The 19,600-nt window shown below is 52.7% G+C and overlaps 8 protein-coding genes across 8 annotated transcripts, besides 1 other annotated feature; 3 read left to right on the top strand and 5 right to left on the bottom strand.

The window, feature by feature from the left end:
* Window positions 1-227: 227 nt before the first annotated feature.
* On the bottom strand, window positions 228-2,525 carry EKO05_0007663 (Beta-N-acetylhexosaminidase; the record flags this gene model as incomplete). Its single annotated transcript, XM_038946388.1, has 1 exon — window positions 228-2,525. One exon carries the CDS (start codon window positions 2,523-2,525, stop codon window positions 228-230), a length of 2,298 nt encoding a protein of 765 aa, XP_038797193.1.
* Window positions 2,526-3,166: 641 nt separating this feature from the next.
* Window positions 3,167-4,693, top strand: EKO05_0007664 (uncharacterized protein; the record flags this gene model as incomplete). Its single annotated transcript, XM_038946387.1, has 1 exon — window positions 3,167-4,693. One exon carries the CDS (start codon window positions 3,167-3,169, stop codon window positions 4,691-4,693), a length of 1,527 nt encoding a protein of 508 aa, XP_038797192.1.
* Window positions 4,694-4,917: 224 nt separating this feature from the next.
* Window positions 4,918-5,634, top strand: EKO05_0007665 (uncharacterized protein; the record flags this gene model as incomplete). Its single annotated transcript, XM_038946386.1, has 1 exon — window positions 4,918-5,634. One exon carries the CDS (start codon window positions 4,918-4,920, stop codon window positions 5,632-5,634), a length of 717 nt encoding a protein of 238 aa, XP_038797191.1.
* Window positions 5,635-6,542: 908 nt separating this feature from the next.
* EKO05_0007666 (uncharacterized protein) lies at window positions 6,543-8,188 on the bottom strand (the record flags this gene model as incomplete). The annotated part of the gene is made up of 2 exons (XM_038940979.1): window positions 6,543-7,880; window positions 7,931-8,188. The coding sequence occupies 2 exons, from the start codon at window positions 8,186-8,188 to the stop codon at window positions 6,543-6,545; spliced, it is 1,596 nt and encodes a 531-aa protein (XP_038797190.1).
* A 715-nt stretch (window positions 8,189-8,903) lies between these two features.
* On the bottom strand, window positions 8,904-10,691 carry EKO05_0007667 (uncharacterized protein; the record flags this gene model as incomplete). The annotated part of the gene is made up of 1 exon (XM_038946385.1): window positions 8,904-10,691. One exon carries the CDS (start codon window positions 10,689-10,691, stop codon window positions 8,904-8,906), a length of 1,788 nt encoding a protein of 595 aa, XP_038797189.1.
* Window positions 10,692-12,074: 1,383 nt separating this feature from the next.
* Window positions 12,075-12,121: a tandem repeat.
* Window positions 12,122-13,366: 1,245 nt separating this feature from the next.
* EKO05_0007668 (uncharacterized protein) lies at window positions 13,367-15,275 on the bottom strand (the record flags this gene model as incomplete). Its single annotated transcript, XM_038941050.2, has 3 exons — window positions 13,367-14,074; window positions 14,126-15,094; window positions 15,141-15,275. The coding sequence occupies 3 exons, from the start codon at window positions 15,273-15,275 to the stop codon at window positions 13,367-13,369; spliced, it is 1,812 nt and encodes a 603-aa protein (XP_038797188.2).
* Window positions 15,276-16,146: 871 nt separating this feature from the next.
* On the top strand, window positions 16,147-16,680 carry EKO05_0007669 (uncharacterized protein; the record flags this gene model as incomplete). The annotated part of the gene is made up of 2 exons (XM_038941053.2): window positions 16,147-16,165; window positions 16,214-16,680. The coding sequence occupies 2 exons, from the start codon at window positions 16,147-16,149 to the stop codon at window positions 16,678-16,680; spliced, it is 486 nt and encodes a 161-aa protein (XP_038797187.2).
* A 535-nt stretch (window positions 16,681-17,215) lies between these two features.
* EKO05_0007670 (Alcohol dehydrogenase) lies at window positions 17,216-18,274 on the bottom strand (the record flags this gene model as incomplete). Its single annotated transcript, XM_038946384.1, has 1 exon — window positions 17,216-18,274. The coding sequence occupies one exon, from the start codon at window positions 18,272-18,274 to the stop codon at window positions 17,216-17,218; it is 1,059 nt and encodes a 352-aa protein (XP_038797186.1).
* Between the last annotated feature and the right edge of the window lie 1,326 nt (window positions 18,275-19,600).

Here is a 19,600-nt window from a genome sequence, read left to right on the forward strand (position 1 = left end):
CTCACTCGCCTTGCCAACCTTTGAGCACATCGTTTGGACATTGTGATCTGGGACTGCTCGGACGCCTGACTCTCTGATGCCTCACTGTTCTCTACCCACCCAAGCCACAACATGGCGCAAAAATTCGGAGCAGCCACGAAGATAGCCTTGAGTCTTCTCAGTCACTTTGTGCAGCCAGAGCGACACCACGAAATCGTTCTTCTCTGCTAATATGGTATCATATGAACTCAAACAACCAACCAAAGCACCACAAACCCAACAAGCATCTGCAACACCGTCCAAGCATTCTTCCCACTCATTGCAGCATTCTGCTCAGGCGGCCCAGCGCTGTGATTCCCGTTCCCAGCCGTGACGTTATAAATACCAACTCCATCCTCCAACTTGAAGGTATCAACTCCTCCATTCACACTATCCAGCGGCGCCACAAGCGCCATCTGGCTCCAGCTGAACACCGTGTTCCGCCCACCAAACACAAACACCTCGAACCGCCCCGCAAACTTCTCGTTCACCCACACCCGGCTTCCGTTGTACATGTCCGTCTCGATACGCAGTCGGACTGGGAGCGTAATGGCAACGGGCTCGTGGGTCGAGGTCGACAGGTTCGTCCATATGCGTCCGGGATGGCCGGGGTCGTAGTCGGTGTAGGAGACGTTGCGGAGCGGGTAGGGGAAGCCGTCTGCGGTTGTGAAGACGAGTGTCGAGACGGAGGCGTTTGACGTGGGGTTTGTGATGACGTTGGTGAGGGACAGCGAGGCATCGGGTCCTTTGATGGCGAAGGGGGAGGACACGTTCAGGCTCAGTGTGTAGGGTGGGCCGAAGGAGCCCTTGCCGAATGTCTGCGCCATTGCGCCGTCTCGTTGGGTCCACGAGATGACGGGCTTGTCGGTCGAAGAGATGGGGCGCAGGGAGATGGGTCGCCTGTCGAGGTTCTGCCCCGGGGCCTTGGAGGCTAGGTACCGTACGCTTGCGCTTGCGTTCTCGGTTGTGATGTTGACGCCGCGTTTCCCGGCCCACGCGCGTGCTGCCATGACTGGGATGCCCTCACGCATAGCGTAGTATGCCTCCAGCTGCGTGGTCGCATCTGGGCCGTTGTCGTTCCAGGCAGCGAGGATCGCGCCCTTGTTGCCGCTAGCTCCAGGCTCGAGCTGCTCTGTCGTGTTCACCGGGTTGAAGAGCGATGGATCCCACTGCCACCCCGGCACGTCTGCGAAGTTCAGGGTCCTCGAGTTGTTGTAGAACTGTGGGTATGGTGCAGGCAGGATGGGCGTGTGGTCGTTCTTCAAGCTCATGTAGGCCCACCAGTCTTCCGAGTTGATCAGACTGTAGTCATCGTTCTGAAGCTGTACTGGATCCGACTGTCCGTACTGCCAATGCTGAACGACGATATTTTTCGATAGGCTAACGTTCTCGGAGGGTTCGTGTGTTCCCCAGATCCTGATCCTTTTCCCAGAAGTCGAGTTGACAAACTCGGCCATTTGATTAACAAAGTTGATGTAATCGTCTCCAAGCTCGGAATCGTACTCGTCCGCACCGATGTGCACTTCCTTTGTCTGAAACCAGGGCAGGAACTCGCTCCAGATAGCCTTGACCGTGGGGATCGCGTCAGGGTGGGTGAGATTCAGTAGATCCTTTTTCGCGAGCGCCAGTTCGGGCTTCCATTTTGTGATTGCGAGAGCATGGCCTGGTGCTTCTATCTCCGGTATGACTGTCACACCTCGCTGCGCGCAGTGCGTTTGAAAGTCCTCGAACTGAGCTCGCGACAGCGTCTCGTTCTTGCGTTGGATGATGCCCTGAAGCTCTGTGTTTTGCTGTGGATAGAGCGAGAAATGCGAAAACACCTTGTCCCACGTTTCGTTGTGACCGCGGTTCAGAGGCGCATTGTCTGAAGAATGGTAGTGGAATTCCGAAATCTTGAAAAAAGATGCGTAGGTGCAAAGCTCTTTGAGAAAGTCAGGTGTGTACCACTTGCGCCCGGCATCCAGCATGTACCCGCGTGTTGCGTAGGCCGGCGCATCCACAGTGCGGCCTGTCTGCAAGGAAGACCCGTTGGCGATCATGGCTTGTTGCATCAATGTCCGTGTGCCCCAGAACATGCCCCGAGCGCCTTTACCACCGATGTAAACAGTGCGATTGTCGATCTCGATCTCGTAGCCTTCCTCAGTTGTGACACCGTTCTCGTATGTCACTTCATCGTCCGATCCTCTGAACGGTCCTAGTAAAATCCCGCTTGCATTGGCAGGAAATGTATCGACTCGTTGGAGCGTCCAGTTTGCCGTGTCCCAGGACGAGAGGTCTTCACGGAATGTTTCCGCGAACTGGAATGCGGTCGGTGGGATGAGAGTGAGTCCATCGGTGTCCGCAACATCTGCGAACGAGTTCGTGATGTAGATGGACCTGGAGGCGTTGCGAGTTGCGAACCCGTTAAAGCCATGTGACAAAGCATCAGTGTTAGTCCATTGTACCGGTGGTAAAGGTTGCAGGGCAACAGCAGTACCGGAAAGAACTACAAGTGCCCACACGATCATGCTGATAGAGGGAGGGAAGAGACGCAAACCTCGCGAGACTGCGTGGCGGCCCTTGTATAATTTATAAAGCGCGCGGCGCAGTCCAAGGGATCGTCAGGCCTGACAACCGCTATCATTCGACGTATCCCCGCACTCTCAGCCCCACTGTTCTCGGGGTATACATAGCATCCGCACCAGCCTAGGATATGTCATCCTGAGCGTGAACATCGACAGCTGGCCTGGAACCTTTCAAGGTAGCGTTTCTGGAACCTTTGCGGGGTGCAGGTAGGTTCGCACGTGGGACACATGAGACGACGGGCAGCGGGAAGCGAAGTGGCTTTCAGGGTCCAACCGATCTTCAGGTCCCAGTTCGTCTACAGTAATCGACACTCGATCGCTGTACGTAGCCAATGACACCAGTCGTGGTTGGAAGAACAGTGACGCGCCTTCGAATTCGAGTTGAAACACGGCGTTCTGCAGCTGACGTGAATGCAACGGAAATGTGTGCAACAGGACGGGATCGGCGCTACAGGGGCCTAGCGCGCGGACAGAAAAGTCGAGAGTGACCCCTTCACTCCCGACACACGGGTTTGTAGCATCGCCATGTATCAGTAGAACGCACTTGCATTTGCCGGAGTCTTTTCTTTCTTTAGTTCATCGTGATGGATCGCCATCAGCGCATCGTTGCGCAAGTAGCCTCCAAGGTGAAAGATTACTTCACACGCAAGGAGCCCTTCAGAATATCACATGGATCGACGAATTCTACGCGTCCAAACCTCAAAAAGCGCGTCGTCGACATTAGTGGTCTGAGAAATGTCATCAAGGTGGACAAGCAGACGCGTACGGCTCTGGTGGAGCCCAACGTGCCCATGGATCGCCTTGTAGAAGCCACTTTGCCACACGGCCTGGTGCCGCCTGTTGTGATGGAATTTCCTGGTATCACCGTAGGGGGAGGTTACGCAGGAACCGCAGGTGAAAGCAGTAGTTTCAAGTTCGGCTTCTTTGACAGGACCATCAATGAGGTCGAGATGGTCATGGCAGACGGCAAAATTGTGAAGGCATCGGAGAACGAGAATGCAGACTTGTTCCGTGGAGCTGCTGGTGCAGTTGGAACGCTGGGCGTCACAACACTCGTCAATCTTCGACTGATCGAGGCGAAGAAGTATGTGAAGACAACCTACTACCCTACCAGGAGCATTGCCCAAGCCGTCAAGGAGGTCCGTGAGCATACCGAGGGCGAGAAGGGCGAGAAGAACGACTACGTGGATGGCATTCTCTTCTCCAAGGATCACGGTGCTATTGTGACGGGCGAGATGACGGACTATCTCCCTCCAAACATCAAACCGCAAACCTTCTCCCACGCTCTGGATCCCTGGTTCTACCTACATGTCGAAAATGCAACACGCACCTCTAACGAACCCGTTGTCGAATACATCCCGCTGGCCGAATACATGTTTCGATACGACCGTGGCGGCTTCTGGGTCGGGCGGTCTGCCTTCAGCTATATGAGCTTTCCCTTCAACAAGTTCACTCGTTGGTTCCTAGACGACTTCCTGCACACGCGAATGCTGTATCGTGCCCTGCATGCCAGTGGCATCGCGACAAGGTACATTGTACAGGATATGGCTTTGCCCTACCCAAACGCCGAGAAATTCATCGAATACACCGACAAAGAGTTCGGCATCTGGCCAATCTGGCTTTGCCCGTTGAAGCAGAGCGAACAGCCAACCATGCATCCGCACACCAAGGGCGAGTTGCAAGATACCCAGATGCTCAACATTGGACTTTGGGGCTTTGGGCCTCAAGAACCCCAGGAATATCTTAGCAAGAACCGTGCTCTCGAGAAGACACTAGGTGAGATGGGTGGCATGAAATGGCTCTACGCGCACACATACTACAGCAAGAATGAGTTCTGGTCGCAGTTTGATCGCAAGTGGCACGAGGACCTGAGGACGAAGTACAATGCCGGCGGCCTCCCGGATGTGCATGACAAGGTCCACGTCGATATCCAAAAGTACACAGACATGGCGCAGAAGGACTGGGGGATGCGTCTGAAGAATGTGTGGCCGCTAGGAGGGTTCTGGGGCATTCACAAAAGCATTCAGAGTAAGGACTACATGATCCACCGAAACTCGACATGGAAGTGGAAGCGTTTGGGTGCTTCGAGGAGATGGTGGATGTGGTGGTGAATGTGTATACATCTATGTAAGATTACTAGAAAACAGTGCTGTCAAACAGTCACCGCGGAATAGTCCAGCTGTACGTCCCAGCGCGCTGGAAGGTGAAATGCGGCTGCTTGTCTTTGCAAAAACACCTTCAAACAAGTATTTCTCGACAATCTCACACTCGTCAAGGCATTAACTGGGGCTGGGCTAAAAAGCAAACCTTGCCCAAACCCATACGTGGCGCATCAATGGCACAGCTATCCTTCATCCACACCGACCTCAATGACTTGTTCCTACGCGCCTTCAAAGAATGCGCCACCAGCATCGTTAACAACCTGTCGACCGACGCCAACGATCCCGCGACGACAGCAGCCATACAGACAATCGTCGCTCAGCTCAACTACGACTACAGCCGCCTTGCATTTGTCGTAGACAATGTCCAAGGGCGCATCTACCGCGACCCAGCATGGGTGGACGCGGCGGTGGCAGCCCTTGACCTCATCGCCATGTCCGTCGACCCAGCATTCAGGCATCCGGTTTTGCAGATCAGAGGGCCATTGCTTGTGCAGTATCAGCTGATGAAGGTCTTGCAAGCACGGTTCACTGAGATGATGGCAATCGGTGCTTGGAGTCGCGGGTTTATCCTCTTTATCGGGCGGCTGGGTGCTACAAGGGACAGTATTGGGAGCCTCACACCGGGGATTGCTCTGCACATACTTACGAGCATGATTGACGCGAGCCAGCTGTTTGGTGGGCAGAATCTTGATATGCTTCTTGGGTTTGTAATCGCTGTTGGACCGCTCTTGGATATGCAAGCCTTGGATGTCGTGGACCGGTTTGGCGAGAAACTACGATTGTTGCAGGAGCGTGCGAAACGTAGGGACACCATGACAGGTTTGTCGGTGTTTGGCCTGTTGAAACTGCGAGAGTCAGGCTGGGGAGTGGGAGGGACCGATGTCTCGTAGCGTACGTACCGTCATTGCACTGGCATATCTCCCAACCCAACGGCGTGAGTTATTCGAGAAGCAAGTTTGGAGCGAACAGCGGCTTTTCTCCATTGAGGTGAAGAGGTCATGCGGTCTCGAGATCATTTGTGAGAGTGCGTTCCAACAATGAAAGGCATTGATAGCAACCCATCATATACATGCTCTTGATCCTCTCGCAAATCCGTCACCTGGACAATCCGTCGACATCAACAAAATGACTTCAACCAATGCAGAACTCAATATCTTCACGTTGGGTGCCACCCCGCTCTTTGCAGCTTTTCCTGGCGAAATCAACAAGCAGACTGCTGCTCACACGACACAGTTCGCCGTCGCCACAGTGTGCAGTCAGCACGAAGTCGTATTGCCGCCATGCTGCCGCCAACGCCGCAATATGCTGTGCTATGGTAGGAAGTCGTGCTGCTGCGGTCGCTGAAGCGGGAAGTCGTGCTGCCGCAGTTGCTGTAGTAGGAAGTTATGCTGCCAAGACTGCTGTAATAGGAAGCTATACTGCCGCTATCGTGCCGTAGTAGTAGGTTATGCTGCCTTGGTGAGAACTCTGGGCTGAACTGGACTACAGAGGTAGTATACCCAAGATCAACATAATTGTTACCGACAACATGATCTCTCGACGGTCGGCTCGCGATGCAAAGAAAGTGGCATTCGGTAGAGACTGCGCTTCAAAGATACGATCATGTCGGAGCCGGAAGTCGGACTACGCTATGGTATCAGGAAAGAAGCACTGCCTCGGGGTAGAGCAAGGATGTTGACGCCTGTACGGCGTCACAATGCAACAAGAATGCAATAAGAATGCAGTAAGAATGCAATAGGAATGCAATAAGAAAGCAACTTGTGTAAAATTGAGTTCATGATACGCCTGACATACTACCTCAGTTGTTGTTGTCCGTTGCTACACCCCAGAAGTACGCTGCCCATGCCCCCAAGAGGAAGAAGATAAGAACAATGAATAACGTCATACTGATCGTTCTGTTCCTTGTGCCGGCCTCGCCACTCTCAAACTTGACTCTCCTATCGTTGATGGTCTCGCCTTTAGCCATGCGTTGCTTCTTCGTCCATTGCAGTAGCTTAAGATCCACGGTCCAGTAGCTGCCCGCGAGAAGTGCAAAGCCGACAACAACAGAGCCGGCAGCGAGGAAGACGTAGCCCTTAACCACGTTGTCATATGAGTTATTGTCGCGATCTTGGATGACGCCTGTGACGATACGGACGAAGATGGTCATGCTGTTGTTGACGGCGATCTTGACTGCGTAGCCCGAGCCGAAAACCTCCTGATACCACATCGTCGTGCGAATGGAGTCGATGATGACCGTGGGGCCGAAAGACGTCGCGACAGCGTAGATGCCGAATGAAGCTGCGGTACCGCCAATAGTTGGACCCCAAGCAGCAAGGCACATAGACAGCAGCATGCCCACTCCGCAAACGACCATGAGGGTGATACGGTTGCCGAAGAGATCAATGAAAATGCCGATAAGGGGTACGAGGAAGAATCCTAGGTACTGTGACATGGCCGAGTACCAACCCGCTTGGATTGCGTCGATCTTGAAGCGTTGCTCGGCAAGCTCGGTAGCGTTCTGGTTGTAGATGCCCGCAGTACTGCTCTGGAAGAGCGAAAAGCACACGACACTCCAGAACGTCCAAGGCAGACGTAACAATTTGCCAAACTCAAATTTTTTGTTATTCTCCGTGAGCTTCTCTCCAGTCGCGGGGTCGACCATACCAGAGTAGGTCTTGTTGCACCATTTTGTAAAGAACCAAAACCCCAGGGTGATGACGTTGGTAAAGATGTTCATGAAGACGGCGGTCCAGTACACCCAGCTAAAGTCACCAGTCTTCTTCGCAATGATGTTGGCCGTGGCTTTGCCGACGAAGGATCCTATTTTGCCAATCCCGAGTTCGAAGCCCAGGGTAGATGCGAATCCGTCGGAGGGTGCGAACCAGGAGCTGAAGACCTTATACTGGGCGACCTGGGTTGCGATATCGCCGAAAGCCTGGACGATGACACCAAAAATCATGAATTTGTACGAGCGTACGGTCGTGGCTGCAGCAATAAAAATGGCACCAACACTGAAGATGGCATTACCCCAGAGCATGGCGCTTGCACCGCCGATCCTGTCAGTAACAAGACCGCTGACAAGGATCAAAGCTGTCTTCATGAAATCCTCGGAGGCTTCCAGGACTGCGTATTGGGAGTTGTTGATGTGTAGTTGCTGTTCTCGTTAGCTCCAGTCGGTAACTTCGCTGTCTCGGATGCGCCTACCTTCTTCAAAGTGCTCTTCATGGCTCCAGTCACTCCACTACTCCAGTGGGAACCGAATCCAATTGCAGTGACCAGCAGAATCGAGATGAGCTTCATCTTGACCGGAACAAGCGTACTTCGACCACCCTCGCTCCGACCACTTACTGACGACCCGCTGCTAGCGAGAACTACATCTGGCCCCTTCTCGGCTGAGACGGAGGTGTGCTGTTGGCTCTCAACCGAAGCATTGTTCTGGGCACGCTCCATCGACGAATGCATTTTGGAAATGATCCCGAACAACGCAGGCGCTGGAAGTATGGAAAGGATCACAATGGTGATCAGATAAGATGAGCGAGATGCTTTTATCTTATTTGCGAATGCGGACGCATCGCGCTCATACTGAATGAGCCGTGACAGCGGTCTCCGGCCCATAAACACCCGATACCATGATGTCTGATCCACATCCCTCACCTATGGCGGCGCACTTCACTACATTAAGACTAGCACGACTGTCGAAGTGTGGTTTTCGCTCAAGCGCCGACACATCACCCGTCTTTTCGCATGGTGTTAGGAGATCCCCGGCACCTAGTGCTCTTTACTGCGAAATATGCTGTCAGAGCTGACCAAAAGCAGTAAAGTGTGTCCGTGGTGTTGACGACGCATTGGTCAAACCTATTGGAAAGATTTTATCAGATCATCTTATCAGATCTTGGCTCGACCCGCGACCTTGGCAACCGCACATTTCCATGCATCGGACCGATCGAGGTTTTCAGGATAATTACCGTGCCCAAATAAAAGGTCAGTGGGACTGATATATGTTGGTGTGTTTAACGAAATAGATTTTGACGTGCTGCTTGATAGGGAAAGCGATTCAGTATTCGCTTGGTGCTTACGTGATCCTGACGGGCTGATATTAGTAAAATGCAGTTTAGAATTATTACATAGGCAGCAGGAGCCGTGGAGTACGAGCGGAATTGACCGTGTCGCCCAAGTGCTAGTACCAATCGCCTCCAATCTCGTTCGCCTTGACCTTCTTAGGGTTCATCGTCACGATCCTCTGTCCGGGTATTGTGTCCGTGAAAGCACTCTCGAACACACCGCTGATAGCTCTTCTGCCTATCTCCTCGAAGCTGTTGTATTCTTCGAATTCGCCAGTAACAGCTGCCCACTCTCTATCAACAGGGCTTCGCCCAGGTCCGAGGTCGCTCCACCTGGTAACTACAAGAGCTTGCTTGAAGCGCTCCGCCCCGTTGCTCTTTACGGTCTTGTCTTCCACCATCTTAAGTTCGAATAGATACTCTGTAGGACACTCTGGGCAACGGCGCATCGGCCTGCACTTCTGACAGGTGGGCACGTTACCGACAGCTTTCTTCGGGGCAAGGCGGTCTCTGATTCCGTTTAATACGTTCACTTCCTCCACAGGAATGTGATCGAGGGCGCATTTTGGTACCGAAGTCAGCACGCCGTTTTTCCAATGGCTGCACACGCTGAAGTATGGTATGTAGTCGTCTCTGCTGAACAGCAGCATGCGCTTTGCTGCCGTCGTCATGCCGCCTTCGACATATGCTTGTGATTTGACACGCATCAGAACGTGGCCTCTGTCAGTGACGTGATACATACTCTCATGCGACCAAGGAGAGTACGGATCCTTCCATCTTCGTGCTAGTGACTGAAGCGGAATACCATAGTCGGGCCCAAACGCCCAATGTCGTCGTGCTAACTGTATAAAGGCAAATGGCAACGTGCGTCCTTCGGTAATGCGAATCCTTGGAGGCGGAAGAAGATTGTTCGTAAAGTTGGGACATTCGAACAGCGGGTTGAGGACGTTGTGAGGTTTAAGTGTCTCGAATCCTGGCTGAATCCGTAGATGCCACTGTGCACATGGAAAGCAGAAAAGATGACGAGGAAGCTTGTGGTCCATCGCAAGCAGGAAGTCGAGGCGATCGGGGCGATTGATCGGGTCCAGCAGCAACTTGTATGGTTGACGGCCAAGCCGAGCAAACATAGTGCGGCAAGTTGACGATAAATGCGCTACATCTAGGGCTGACAGATACACCGCTACATGCAGCCAGATTTCAGGCGATACACCACCAAGCATCGCTGTTCCGTCTGGTTTCGTAGGATCGTAAAAGACTTCTTCCACGCGATGTTTCACTTCATCGATCGAGTCACGGGCTTCGCTATATGTGAAGGCGTGCATCATGTCTGTCAGATCTTTGCGCTCGCCGGTGTCCTTGTCGAGAATGTCATCTTGGCGGACTGGCGCCCGGTGAGCCTTACTCAGTTTTGAGGGCTGAGGTTTTGATGCGAGTTGTTGAACTCTTCTGTTCTCCGGACGTTCGTGGTAGATTTGTGGTAACGACCCTGTCCTCGCAGAGCTGGCGGTAGTCGTCTGATATAAAGGAGCAGCATATTGTTGTAATCCTTCTGAGTTACGGCGATATTCGGCATCTAATTGGAATTGAATTGGAACAGCGCTCGGTCCAGATCCGGCTGCTGCGTACGGGTCGTCTCGAAAGGTGTATGACGCAAGACCTGTGGCATCCTCGTATGTTGGCAGGGTCGCGTGTTCTCTGGCTCGTTCACCGTTGTGCTGACTTGAGAAGCTGCCGGAATCCTGCCGCCGGCGATCCGCTGCAATGTCGCGTCCAATATTAGTAGACACATCCATCCGGGAGCTTTTTTTTGAAAGCTTTTTGCGTGCTCCTGGCTCATTCGGGGTACTTGGTCGCATTCCAAACATGGCACGAAGACCGCTCCTTTTTGGGGTGGCGTCGGCCATGGTGACTTAGATGTTTGCCACACGAGACTGCTGCAATGCTGGGTACGATGTGATGAGAATCGATCGACCGCTATGCTGGGAGTCCAGCTCTTGGTGATAGCGACACAATGTTGTTGATGTTGGAGTAGGATGCACGTGGAGGGAAGACAAAATCGCTCAACTTAGAACGATGATCGTCATCGTGGTGTCAGTGCGGCTGCGGGATGGTCGGCAAGTATTCCCTGTTCCGCGATCATCCGTGAGCTACATGATTTCACAACAAAAGAATTGGGTGAATGCCATCATTGTGCAGCAGCGTACAGTAGGATAACAAACGATGTAGGGCTCGAGAGCGTGTGTGCCAAGACCGCTAAACCTCATTGACTGAGCTTATCCACCCAACCCCAATGATCAACTCCCCCACAGGCATTGTCAAGATCATCGCAAACATACGCCTAGTATAGGCAATTTATTATGCTGATACCGTCATCTTTACTCCGGTAGCGGTACCTGCATACTGTTATCCGATCCCGGACAATAATTGAGATGGCGAGTCCTTAATCCGCTACATAGCACACCCAGACTATTTCTTCTGGACATGGTTCTGAGGTCGTAGTAGGTTACTTCACTCTAGTACTTTCTTATGTTCTTGTACTACATTCGCTCTTTTACCTATTTCCCTACGGCATCTTCGTTGCGACGAACATCTCCACCCTGCCGGAATTTATCGCCGTCTTTGCCTTCTTGACAAGGTCCGTAGGTTTCGTCTTATCCCTGATTAAGCGCTATACTTGTAATTTGGGCTCTGCGTCACCTACAGTACTGTAAAACCTGCGACTTGCCTGTGTGCACCTCTATGCAAAAGCGTCTTGATGTCGACCAGCCGAGAGACACAAGAGAAAGCAACAGCATGATTAAGAGCAACATCGAATTCAAATCATCGTGTTGTGACAATGGTAGCAATTCTCCGGGTTGTAGCTCAGCGACCTTTAGCCATCCTCATATTCATTCTGTAGTCACCGCAGTAGCCTTTGCATGTCCAGCATGGACTGCTACTTTGATTAAAGGCGGACTTGAGCTAGTTATGCTGCGATCTAACGTCGTCCACTTTCATGTAGATATCAAAACACTTGGTTGATTGCCAGTTTGATTGTCCTGGAAACCTTTGAAGCATACAAGGCGACTTGTGTCTTGACATCCGACTTGTATAAACTATTTCTTACACGAAGCCAACACTTTCCTGCCTTTCGATCCGAACACCTTACTCGCCTGCACTTCACCCGATCCACAAGACAGCTCTGAAATGAGGGAGTGTTAACGCACTCTTGGTTGCGTTCGTAACAGTGAATACAGAGTATCCTCCGGCCGGAATGTAGATGTGTGTGGGGATGCATGGAGTCGCTCCTGCAACACTGCTAATACACTGAACATGCAGTACGCAAGATTTCAACCTATTTTGTGCTGTCTAATCGCCACTTTTGACCACGAAAGCGATGGTCGAACGGAGCTGGAGTGGGAGAAGGCTTTAAAGTGATCAGCGTCGGACAAACATCATGAATGGGCATATGTACTCATTAACAATATATCCTGTGCCCTGCTCATCGAGCGGAGTCTTGTAATGGTCCGCACGCTTGGTCATGGTCTCGAGGTCGTTCTCCTGCATGTGCAACCTCCCCATCTGCTACTTGCTTTTCCCGTTGTGCTCTTCGACGGCTTTCCGAAGTCGACCGTTGTTGACCGCCTGCCGCCACCAATTATGCTCGAGAGTATTTAAGTAGGCTTCAGGATCTGTAGCGTTTCCCTGGTTCTCTGGTGGTATTAAAGCCATTAGATTGATGATTTGTGCGTCGATCGGAGCATCGTCGCCAGCAAACGAGACCTGTGCCATATCTTCGATACCATCTTGCAGGGCTTCTGAGAATTCACTGGAATGACGGCGATACTTTGCGAAGAAGAGAGATATGTACAATGCCAGAACGGCGGCATAAGTAAAACTACGTCTGCGGTACGCAGTGAAGTGCTCCACGGCCCGTTCCATCGGTCTCCATCTTGACCTGCTTTCACTTCAAGGCGCCAAGCGTCCTTGATCGCATCGATCAGAAGCTGGAGCAACCACGTGCTCGCTAAGGCGTTAGCGTATTGCCACAGTGTTGATAAGTTTTCTCCCACCTCCTTCTCTTTCTCTTCCTTTCCACGAATAGAGGCACGAGCTCAATGTCGGCGCTCGGACGACATAGGACCCAACACAACCTTCCATTACACTCCGTATCAAGTATCGCTCTCCCGTTCCGTTTCAAGATGGTATCGAACAGACATTAGCCCTGGTTGTATCTTGATCAGCATACTCTCGAGTATACCTTGCAGGGAGACTAACGCTTGAATGAGGATAGAGCAGACTGCGACTGGACCTGCGACCATCTGGCACATAGACAGTCCCGACGTGTTCACCTAGACTAAACGGATTGATCGTAGCACTCGAACCTGTAAGAGTCCTTCCTATCACGTTACAGCTTCGTGCTGTCCGTGAGGCGCTTTGTGTCGGGAGGTCGACTACGTCGACCCTATTCACATGCGATCCAGTATAAAACACGTTGAGTTCGCTGGACTCAGCACCTTTTTTGGTCAACTCTCTGACACTATGCCGGAGCTTGAAGAAGAGACATGTCGCATTCCATTGTAGTGACCGTATTCAATCCTTACTTAGTATCTGTACCATTTCCTCCAATCTTTCCTACCAGCAGAAAGTTCTTAACGATAGCATTCCCACTCAACAACACTGCCGCTTCAGCTTTACTACATGTCTCAAACACGTCCCAGAGATAACACTGCGCAGGTGCCTCGTCTACATGCAGTACCGATTCAGTCCATGCCGAGCTCAATCCACAGCTGGAGTAATCGACAGCAGATACCTCACCAGTAGCCACGTCCTTGTTGAACATCACTCGGTTGAAGATCTGGTAGGAAGTCTCGGGCTGATAGTAGGGCGTTTCATGGCCAGCCTGGAAGACCCGCGCGAAGGAGAGGTTGCCATGTTGCCGCACAAGACCACCAACGTATGAGGAGTTTGTCTCGATATCTGCATACCCCGCCTTCTTGAAGTCAGCTGACCCCAGTGCGAGACTAATGGCCTCGCCGCCCAGCCAGTTGCATTGATAGTCCCGGTCACCGTAGACGAGCGAGACTTTGACGCCTCTATCGAGAAGTTCTGCGAGCTTCTTGAGCCCGTAGCCTAGGATGAAATCGCCGGTCGCGTTGAAGCTAACCGCGACAGGAAGCGATTGGCCCGTCCAGTTCAGAGGGACGCCGAGGGCCTGCTGGGTCTCTGCATCGTTCAGGTAGCCGGCGGCCCATTTTGGGGGGAAGGACTCAGGAAGGTTGGGTGCAACGATGTCGAATTTGTTTCGCTAAGAGGCTGTTAATGGAATTCTGATGTGATGGATATTGGTATGGCTTACTCCTGACGCGTCAAAATCATCATGTAGCTTAGAGAAGCAGTATAAGAAGGCACCCAAACAGGCCTTGTTGACGTCCGGCTGGTTGCCCAAGCCGCCAGGGTCCTTTGCATCTGCCAGGGTTCTGCAGACTGCGGTCAGATTCTTGCATTGAGGTGAGGCTGCAAGCGCCGAGTCGTATTGTGTCTGGTTGATGAACTGTAGGCCGTATGTATTGTTGTAGGCAAACTCAGGGTAGTAGTCGATCTGCGTGTCGATATCTATGCATGCGTTCACGAGGCCAACCGTATCCACATGGAGCTCTATAGCAGACCCGTTGATGCTCCCATCAGCAGCAACAAGGTCATTCTGCTGCTCAAAGTAGTCTGCATAGATAGGGCTGTAGTGCCCGGCGTACGACTCACCCCATATGCTGAAGCGGTTGTCCTTTGACTTGTATCCGGGAAATTCTTGCATCCACGTCTGCATGAAGTCATAGATGAACGGGGCGGCTGCTGTTGTCGTGTTTGGAGTGCTGAGGAAGTCTCGCGATGGGAAAGTGCCGGTCAGGAAAGTGAGATTCGTCTCTGGTACACCTGTCTGAGAGAAGTTCGATGGTTTGTACGCGAAAGGAGATGCAACTACATCCAAGGTTCCATTTACCAGCCGGTCGTAGGAGTAACCAACCTGGACTGGCTGGTCGATATAGATCATGTTCACCTTGTCGTTCCATGACCATGGATCGAGCTTTGTGGTCTTGGAGTCTTCAAGAACGACGCAAGGCCCGTTCTCACTGACAGCAGCCTGGGTAGACGGCACGCCAGGACCGCCCTGGAGCCAGATAGAGAGCGGGGCGTTCTCCGCGTCGTGTCGAGCTTGGAAAAACCAATAATAGATATGGCTCTCGTAACTGCGATTCCTCAACAGATCGACCGGGAGGTGCACAAAGCCACTATAGCCCTTGATGCCCTCCGTAGTCTCACAAATGCTGGTCTGGAATCGTCAATTTAAAGTATTGATTTACTCCAGAGCGACATACCTCTTTGTATGATATTGAAACACCAGGAAATTTTGTTGATTGTACAACGGTGACGTTCTCTGGTTTCAAAGGAAAGGCCGCTGAGGCGGCAACTGCGAAGGAGCTCAAGGCTACTAAGGATCGCAATATGAACATGCTTGCGGGTGCCGTTGGATTTGCTATCAGCAGGTTGCTGTAAAGTTGGCTGTGCGAGTCACAACAATCTTCATCAAGAGGCTGGATGTCAAACAACACCTTCCGCGATCGTCTTTAAGCATCTCGTGCGCAAGGCATGTCGTTGCTTGGGCGCAGGAGCGCGGCTGGACAAGCGCTGCGGCAGGCGTTTGCGAACGGTCGCATAAGGCCTCCGAGACATGTCACTGGCCTGGTTCCTGATCTGATGCCGGATGAACAAGCAAGCTTCAATGAGAGGCGTGAGAGAGCGGTAGACTAATTGGAGGCGTGGAAGCGTGCAGCAGACTGACCGGCCGTGCGCAGCAACACCGACCGTGCCGCAGCCCTTTGCGTCCGGATCCACTCATCGACATTTTATCATCAGGGTGATTCGATGCAGAGACGATTCACACGGGAAATTGTCATCACATTGTCGAAACCGGCTCGCCAGTGAGGCGTGAGATCTTTCACACTTGTCGATCTTGAGGCTGTGGCTGGGGTTCCCCGCTTCTGCGCCTTGTTTCTCACCAACCCAACGGCAATCACCGTTCGTGCAACTTTTGCTGAGCAGGCTGACCGGTCGGTCTTGACTACGTCGATCGACAGCCAGGCATAGTACCGACCGGTTCTGTTGCCTTGGCTGTGCGATCTACGTGCGACAATGTTTCCTGGGTCAGCGTGGATGCAGTGAGTGCGAGATCATGCCAGTGACGTGTATCGATATACTGAGATCTCTTTCGAACATCTGTTCGAGATTTGGACCCCAACGAGAAGAAAAATGGAGGTGTGTCTGCCTGCAAGGCTCCAGCCATTACTCCAACGCACTCAGTCAGATTCACGTCCGGTAGTAGTCATGACATGTGGTATTGCAGGTAGGTACCTGACAGCCTCGACTCAACGACTGTAACAAAAGGATACAGGAGCTGGCAAAACAACACTTGCGAACAGCATCGTTAAACAGCATCCGCAATTCACCAACATCTCCATTGATTACATCATCTTCTCAGCTCACGGCATATATGGTATCGACTACCCAGCGTCCGAATCCTTGTATGATCGGTATCAAGATGAAGCCGATACCATCTACCTCCAGACCTTCTACAAGCTGCTGGCTGAAAACAAAGACATCGTCCTCGAGCGGTCGTTCTATTCGAAACAGGATAGAGAAGATTTTCGGCTCATCGCAAAACAGCATGGTGCGAGGGTTGTACTGGTATTCCTGCGAGCCAAAGACAAGGAAGTGCTGTGGAACAGAATCGGTACGAGAAGGCTGAATGAGAAAACAGCTGACTCGGCGTTCGACATCAGCAGGGAGACTTTCGAGATGTACTGGGATGGCTTTGAGGATCCGGAAGGCGAGGGGGAAATCATCATCGAAGTGACTTGATGGACAAGCTTCGTTTCAGCAGGGCTTAGAAGCGATGAGAATCACACGTAGTTGATCGCTCAGTTCCCACAATAGTTATGGTGTAGATCAGCCGCCGCATCGTCCGCTAGAGCACACAAGGGACATGGGTTGCCTGCTCAGGTGATTCGCAGACAAGCAGCTGCTCTTCTACAGACGGTGTCTCTTGATACCGATGTGCTTATACCGAGGCGTCTGCGCTCGCCGTCACATCAGCTGGCGATTGTCGTACATCGCAGACAGCTTTGCACTCACCTCGTAACGCTGCGACACTGGATGTCTCCTGGATATACTCTCCATCCACCTAAATCTCAACACGATGTACAAGCCGCAGTCGATACATCTTAGGGCCTTCTCAGGTATCGCACGCTCGTGCTTCGATAATGCAGTATAATTTTGGTACCACCAAGTACTAGATCCGGCAATGCAACACCATGCCCAAGCCGGCCCTGCTCAGCGGCAACAGTAATGTCAACAACCACGCCCCATGCTTTGAAACTCGTCGACCAGGAAGGAATCACGGCACACGTACCACCTTCCGCCCAGTCACCTCATACCGCATCAACTCCTCTATGATCTTCGGCGAATCCGCAAAGTCGTACATCTCAATCTTAGGTGTGATCTTGCCCTGCAACGCAAACTGGAGCAGCTCCTCCATCTGCTCCGCGGTACCAGTGGAAGAACCCTTGATGATCAACCCCCTGTTGGCGATGTGAATGGGCGACATGGGGAACATGTACGTATCAGGCGGCAGACCCACACACACGAAGACGCCGCTGTTCCTGACCAGCGCGGGAGCCTGATCGTACGCGCGCTCGCTTCCCGCAACGCAGATGACGCCGTGTGCGCCCTCGCCGTCCGTCAGGTCCTGCACGGCTTGCACGACGTCCTGCTTCGCGTAGTCGACAAACCCGACGGCTCCCATTTCTTTGCACAGCCTCTCCTTGTCCGCGCCGCTGTCGATGCCGATGACCTTGTAGCCCTTCAGACTCGCGATTTGCACGCCGATATGCCCCAGTCCGCCTCCAGCACCCACAATGGCAACGTAGTCGCCCGGCACGACGTCGGGCGCGAGTTTGGACACGGCGCCCGCTAGACTCAGACCAGCGCATAGCAGCGGAGCAGCGATTTCGCTCTTGACACCGTCCGGGATGGGTGTGACAAAGTCTGCATGCGCGACCGTGTACTGCTGCAGCGTACCCCACACCTGGCGACCAGAGTTGACCTGCTTGGCACAGTGGTTGATCTTGCCGGCTCTGCAGCTCGTGCACTCTTTGCACGCGCTCCAGAGCCACTTCACGCCTACTCTCCTGCCCAGCAGATCTTGGGAGACTCCGGGGCCTAGCTTCACGACTTTCCCTACTCCTTCGTGGCCGGGTACTTGTTCGTACTTTCCCTTGACTCGGAGCGCGTGGCAATCAGAGTGGCAAATGCCGGAGCATTCGATCTTGACGAGGACCTCGTTCGCGCCAGGCTGCTTGACTTGCACATCGTTGCGGATTTGGAGGACGCAGTCTGGGCCGGGCTCGCCGATCCAGGCTGCCGTTTGGGTCGTTGGTATGGAGTCGGTAGACATGTTATGTTGCGTTGTTGACAGTGGATGCAGGTGGTATATAGAATTCGGCCCTATTCGAGCTACGGTGCGCGATGATGGTCGATGATGAAATGGAGTTGAAGTAGGAGATTTGCAAAACCTGAGGAGAAGCTGACAGCTGATCAATTGAGACTTCCAATCTGCGGATAGAGGAGCAAAGGAAAGAAGAACTCAAATGAAGTGCATTACACCAGAAAGCGCCCCAAAGCTACCCCGCTGCCCCACGCTCGGAGGAGGCCGACGTTTCTGCCAATGGGAGATCCCTCAGCTCCGCAACACGCGCGCCGACGTTCGCTTCCGGCTTATCTAACCACCTTCCTTAACTTCACATGGTGGAGACATGGGACGATTTTGCAGCGCATCGAACTTCACTTTGACTCCGGTGTCGCTGGCGGTAACCGTGCTTGTGCTGAATCTTCCCATTTACATTACAATCCTCTCATACTGCCAGCCAGAGTGGCGAAGAGGCCACCGCTCCGTCAAGACATTCTTTCGAGGTTGTTGTCGACTGTGTGTGACTTATTTGAAAGGGGTGTCTGTGTGCTCGGGTTGTTGCAGTACACGGCCGTAAATCACTGCTTCTGGATGGTATACTTCCAATAGATCGTCGTTGAAGCGTGTGTCTTGATACAGTACGGATCCCAGTAATCCTCCAAGGGAGCCGCAGTTTCAGTACCTCCCGGCACAATGACTTTTCCCATTCGTGACGCCTCTGCTGCGAAAGCAACCACGAAACAATTATCGCAACGTCCGAGCGCTCGACAACAACAAAAATCGCTATAAGAGGTGCAACTGGATCTCGTGGTTCAATCAAGATGCCCAAGTCGATGCCGCAACGGTCTAAGAAGTACGCTTTGTGAGAAGCGTTGAAGTGAAACAACATCTGTCCCAACCCATGCACACGAGCCCGAGCTGGTGTATTGAGCGGGAAGACATAGTCGACACAGAGCAAGCTCGTCTTGCCGCCGGTGAAGCACCACGTCGAATGGCGGTGCAGCGGCTCAAGCCCCTCGTGAGGCAGCTGCGTGCTGGTGAGGAGCCACTTCGCCTTACCGACAGGCTCAGATTCAGATGGGTCGCCGTATCGCACTGTACATTGCGTGCACATGTAACGCTGGCGGATCTTTCCGGTGTCGAGCCAGATTTGGTGATATATCGTGTCGCGGATCTCTCGGGGCAGACCAGAGAGTGTGGGCCTGGCCGGATGTCTAGGCTCATTGCCGTTGTTCAGCTTCACTGGATACGTCTCCATGTCCACCGCACAGATTAGCTGCGCTCTGTCTGTGCGTGAGTCAATGTTCACAAATC

This window comes from Ascochyta rabiei, chromosome 13 (assembly GCF_004011695.2).
Source record: "Ascochyta rabiei chromosome 13, complete sequence".
Classification (NCBI taxonomy): Eukaryota; Fungi; Ascomycota; class Dothideomycetes; order Pleosporales; family Didymellaceae; genus Ascochyta; species Ascochyta rabiei.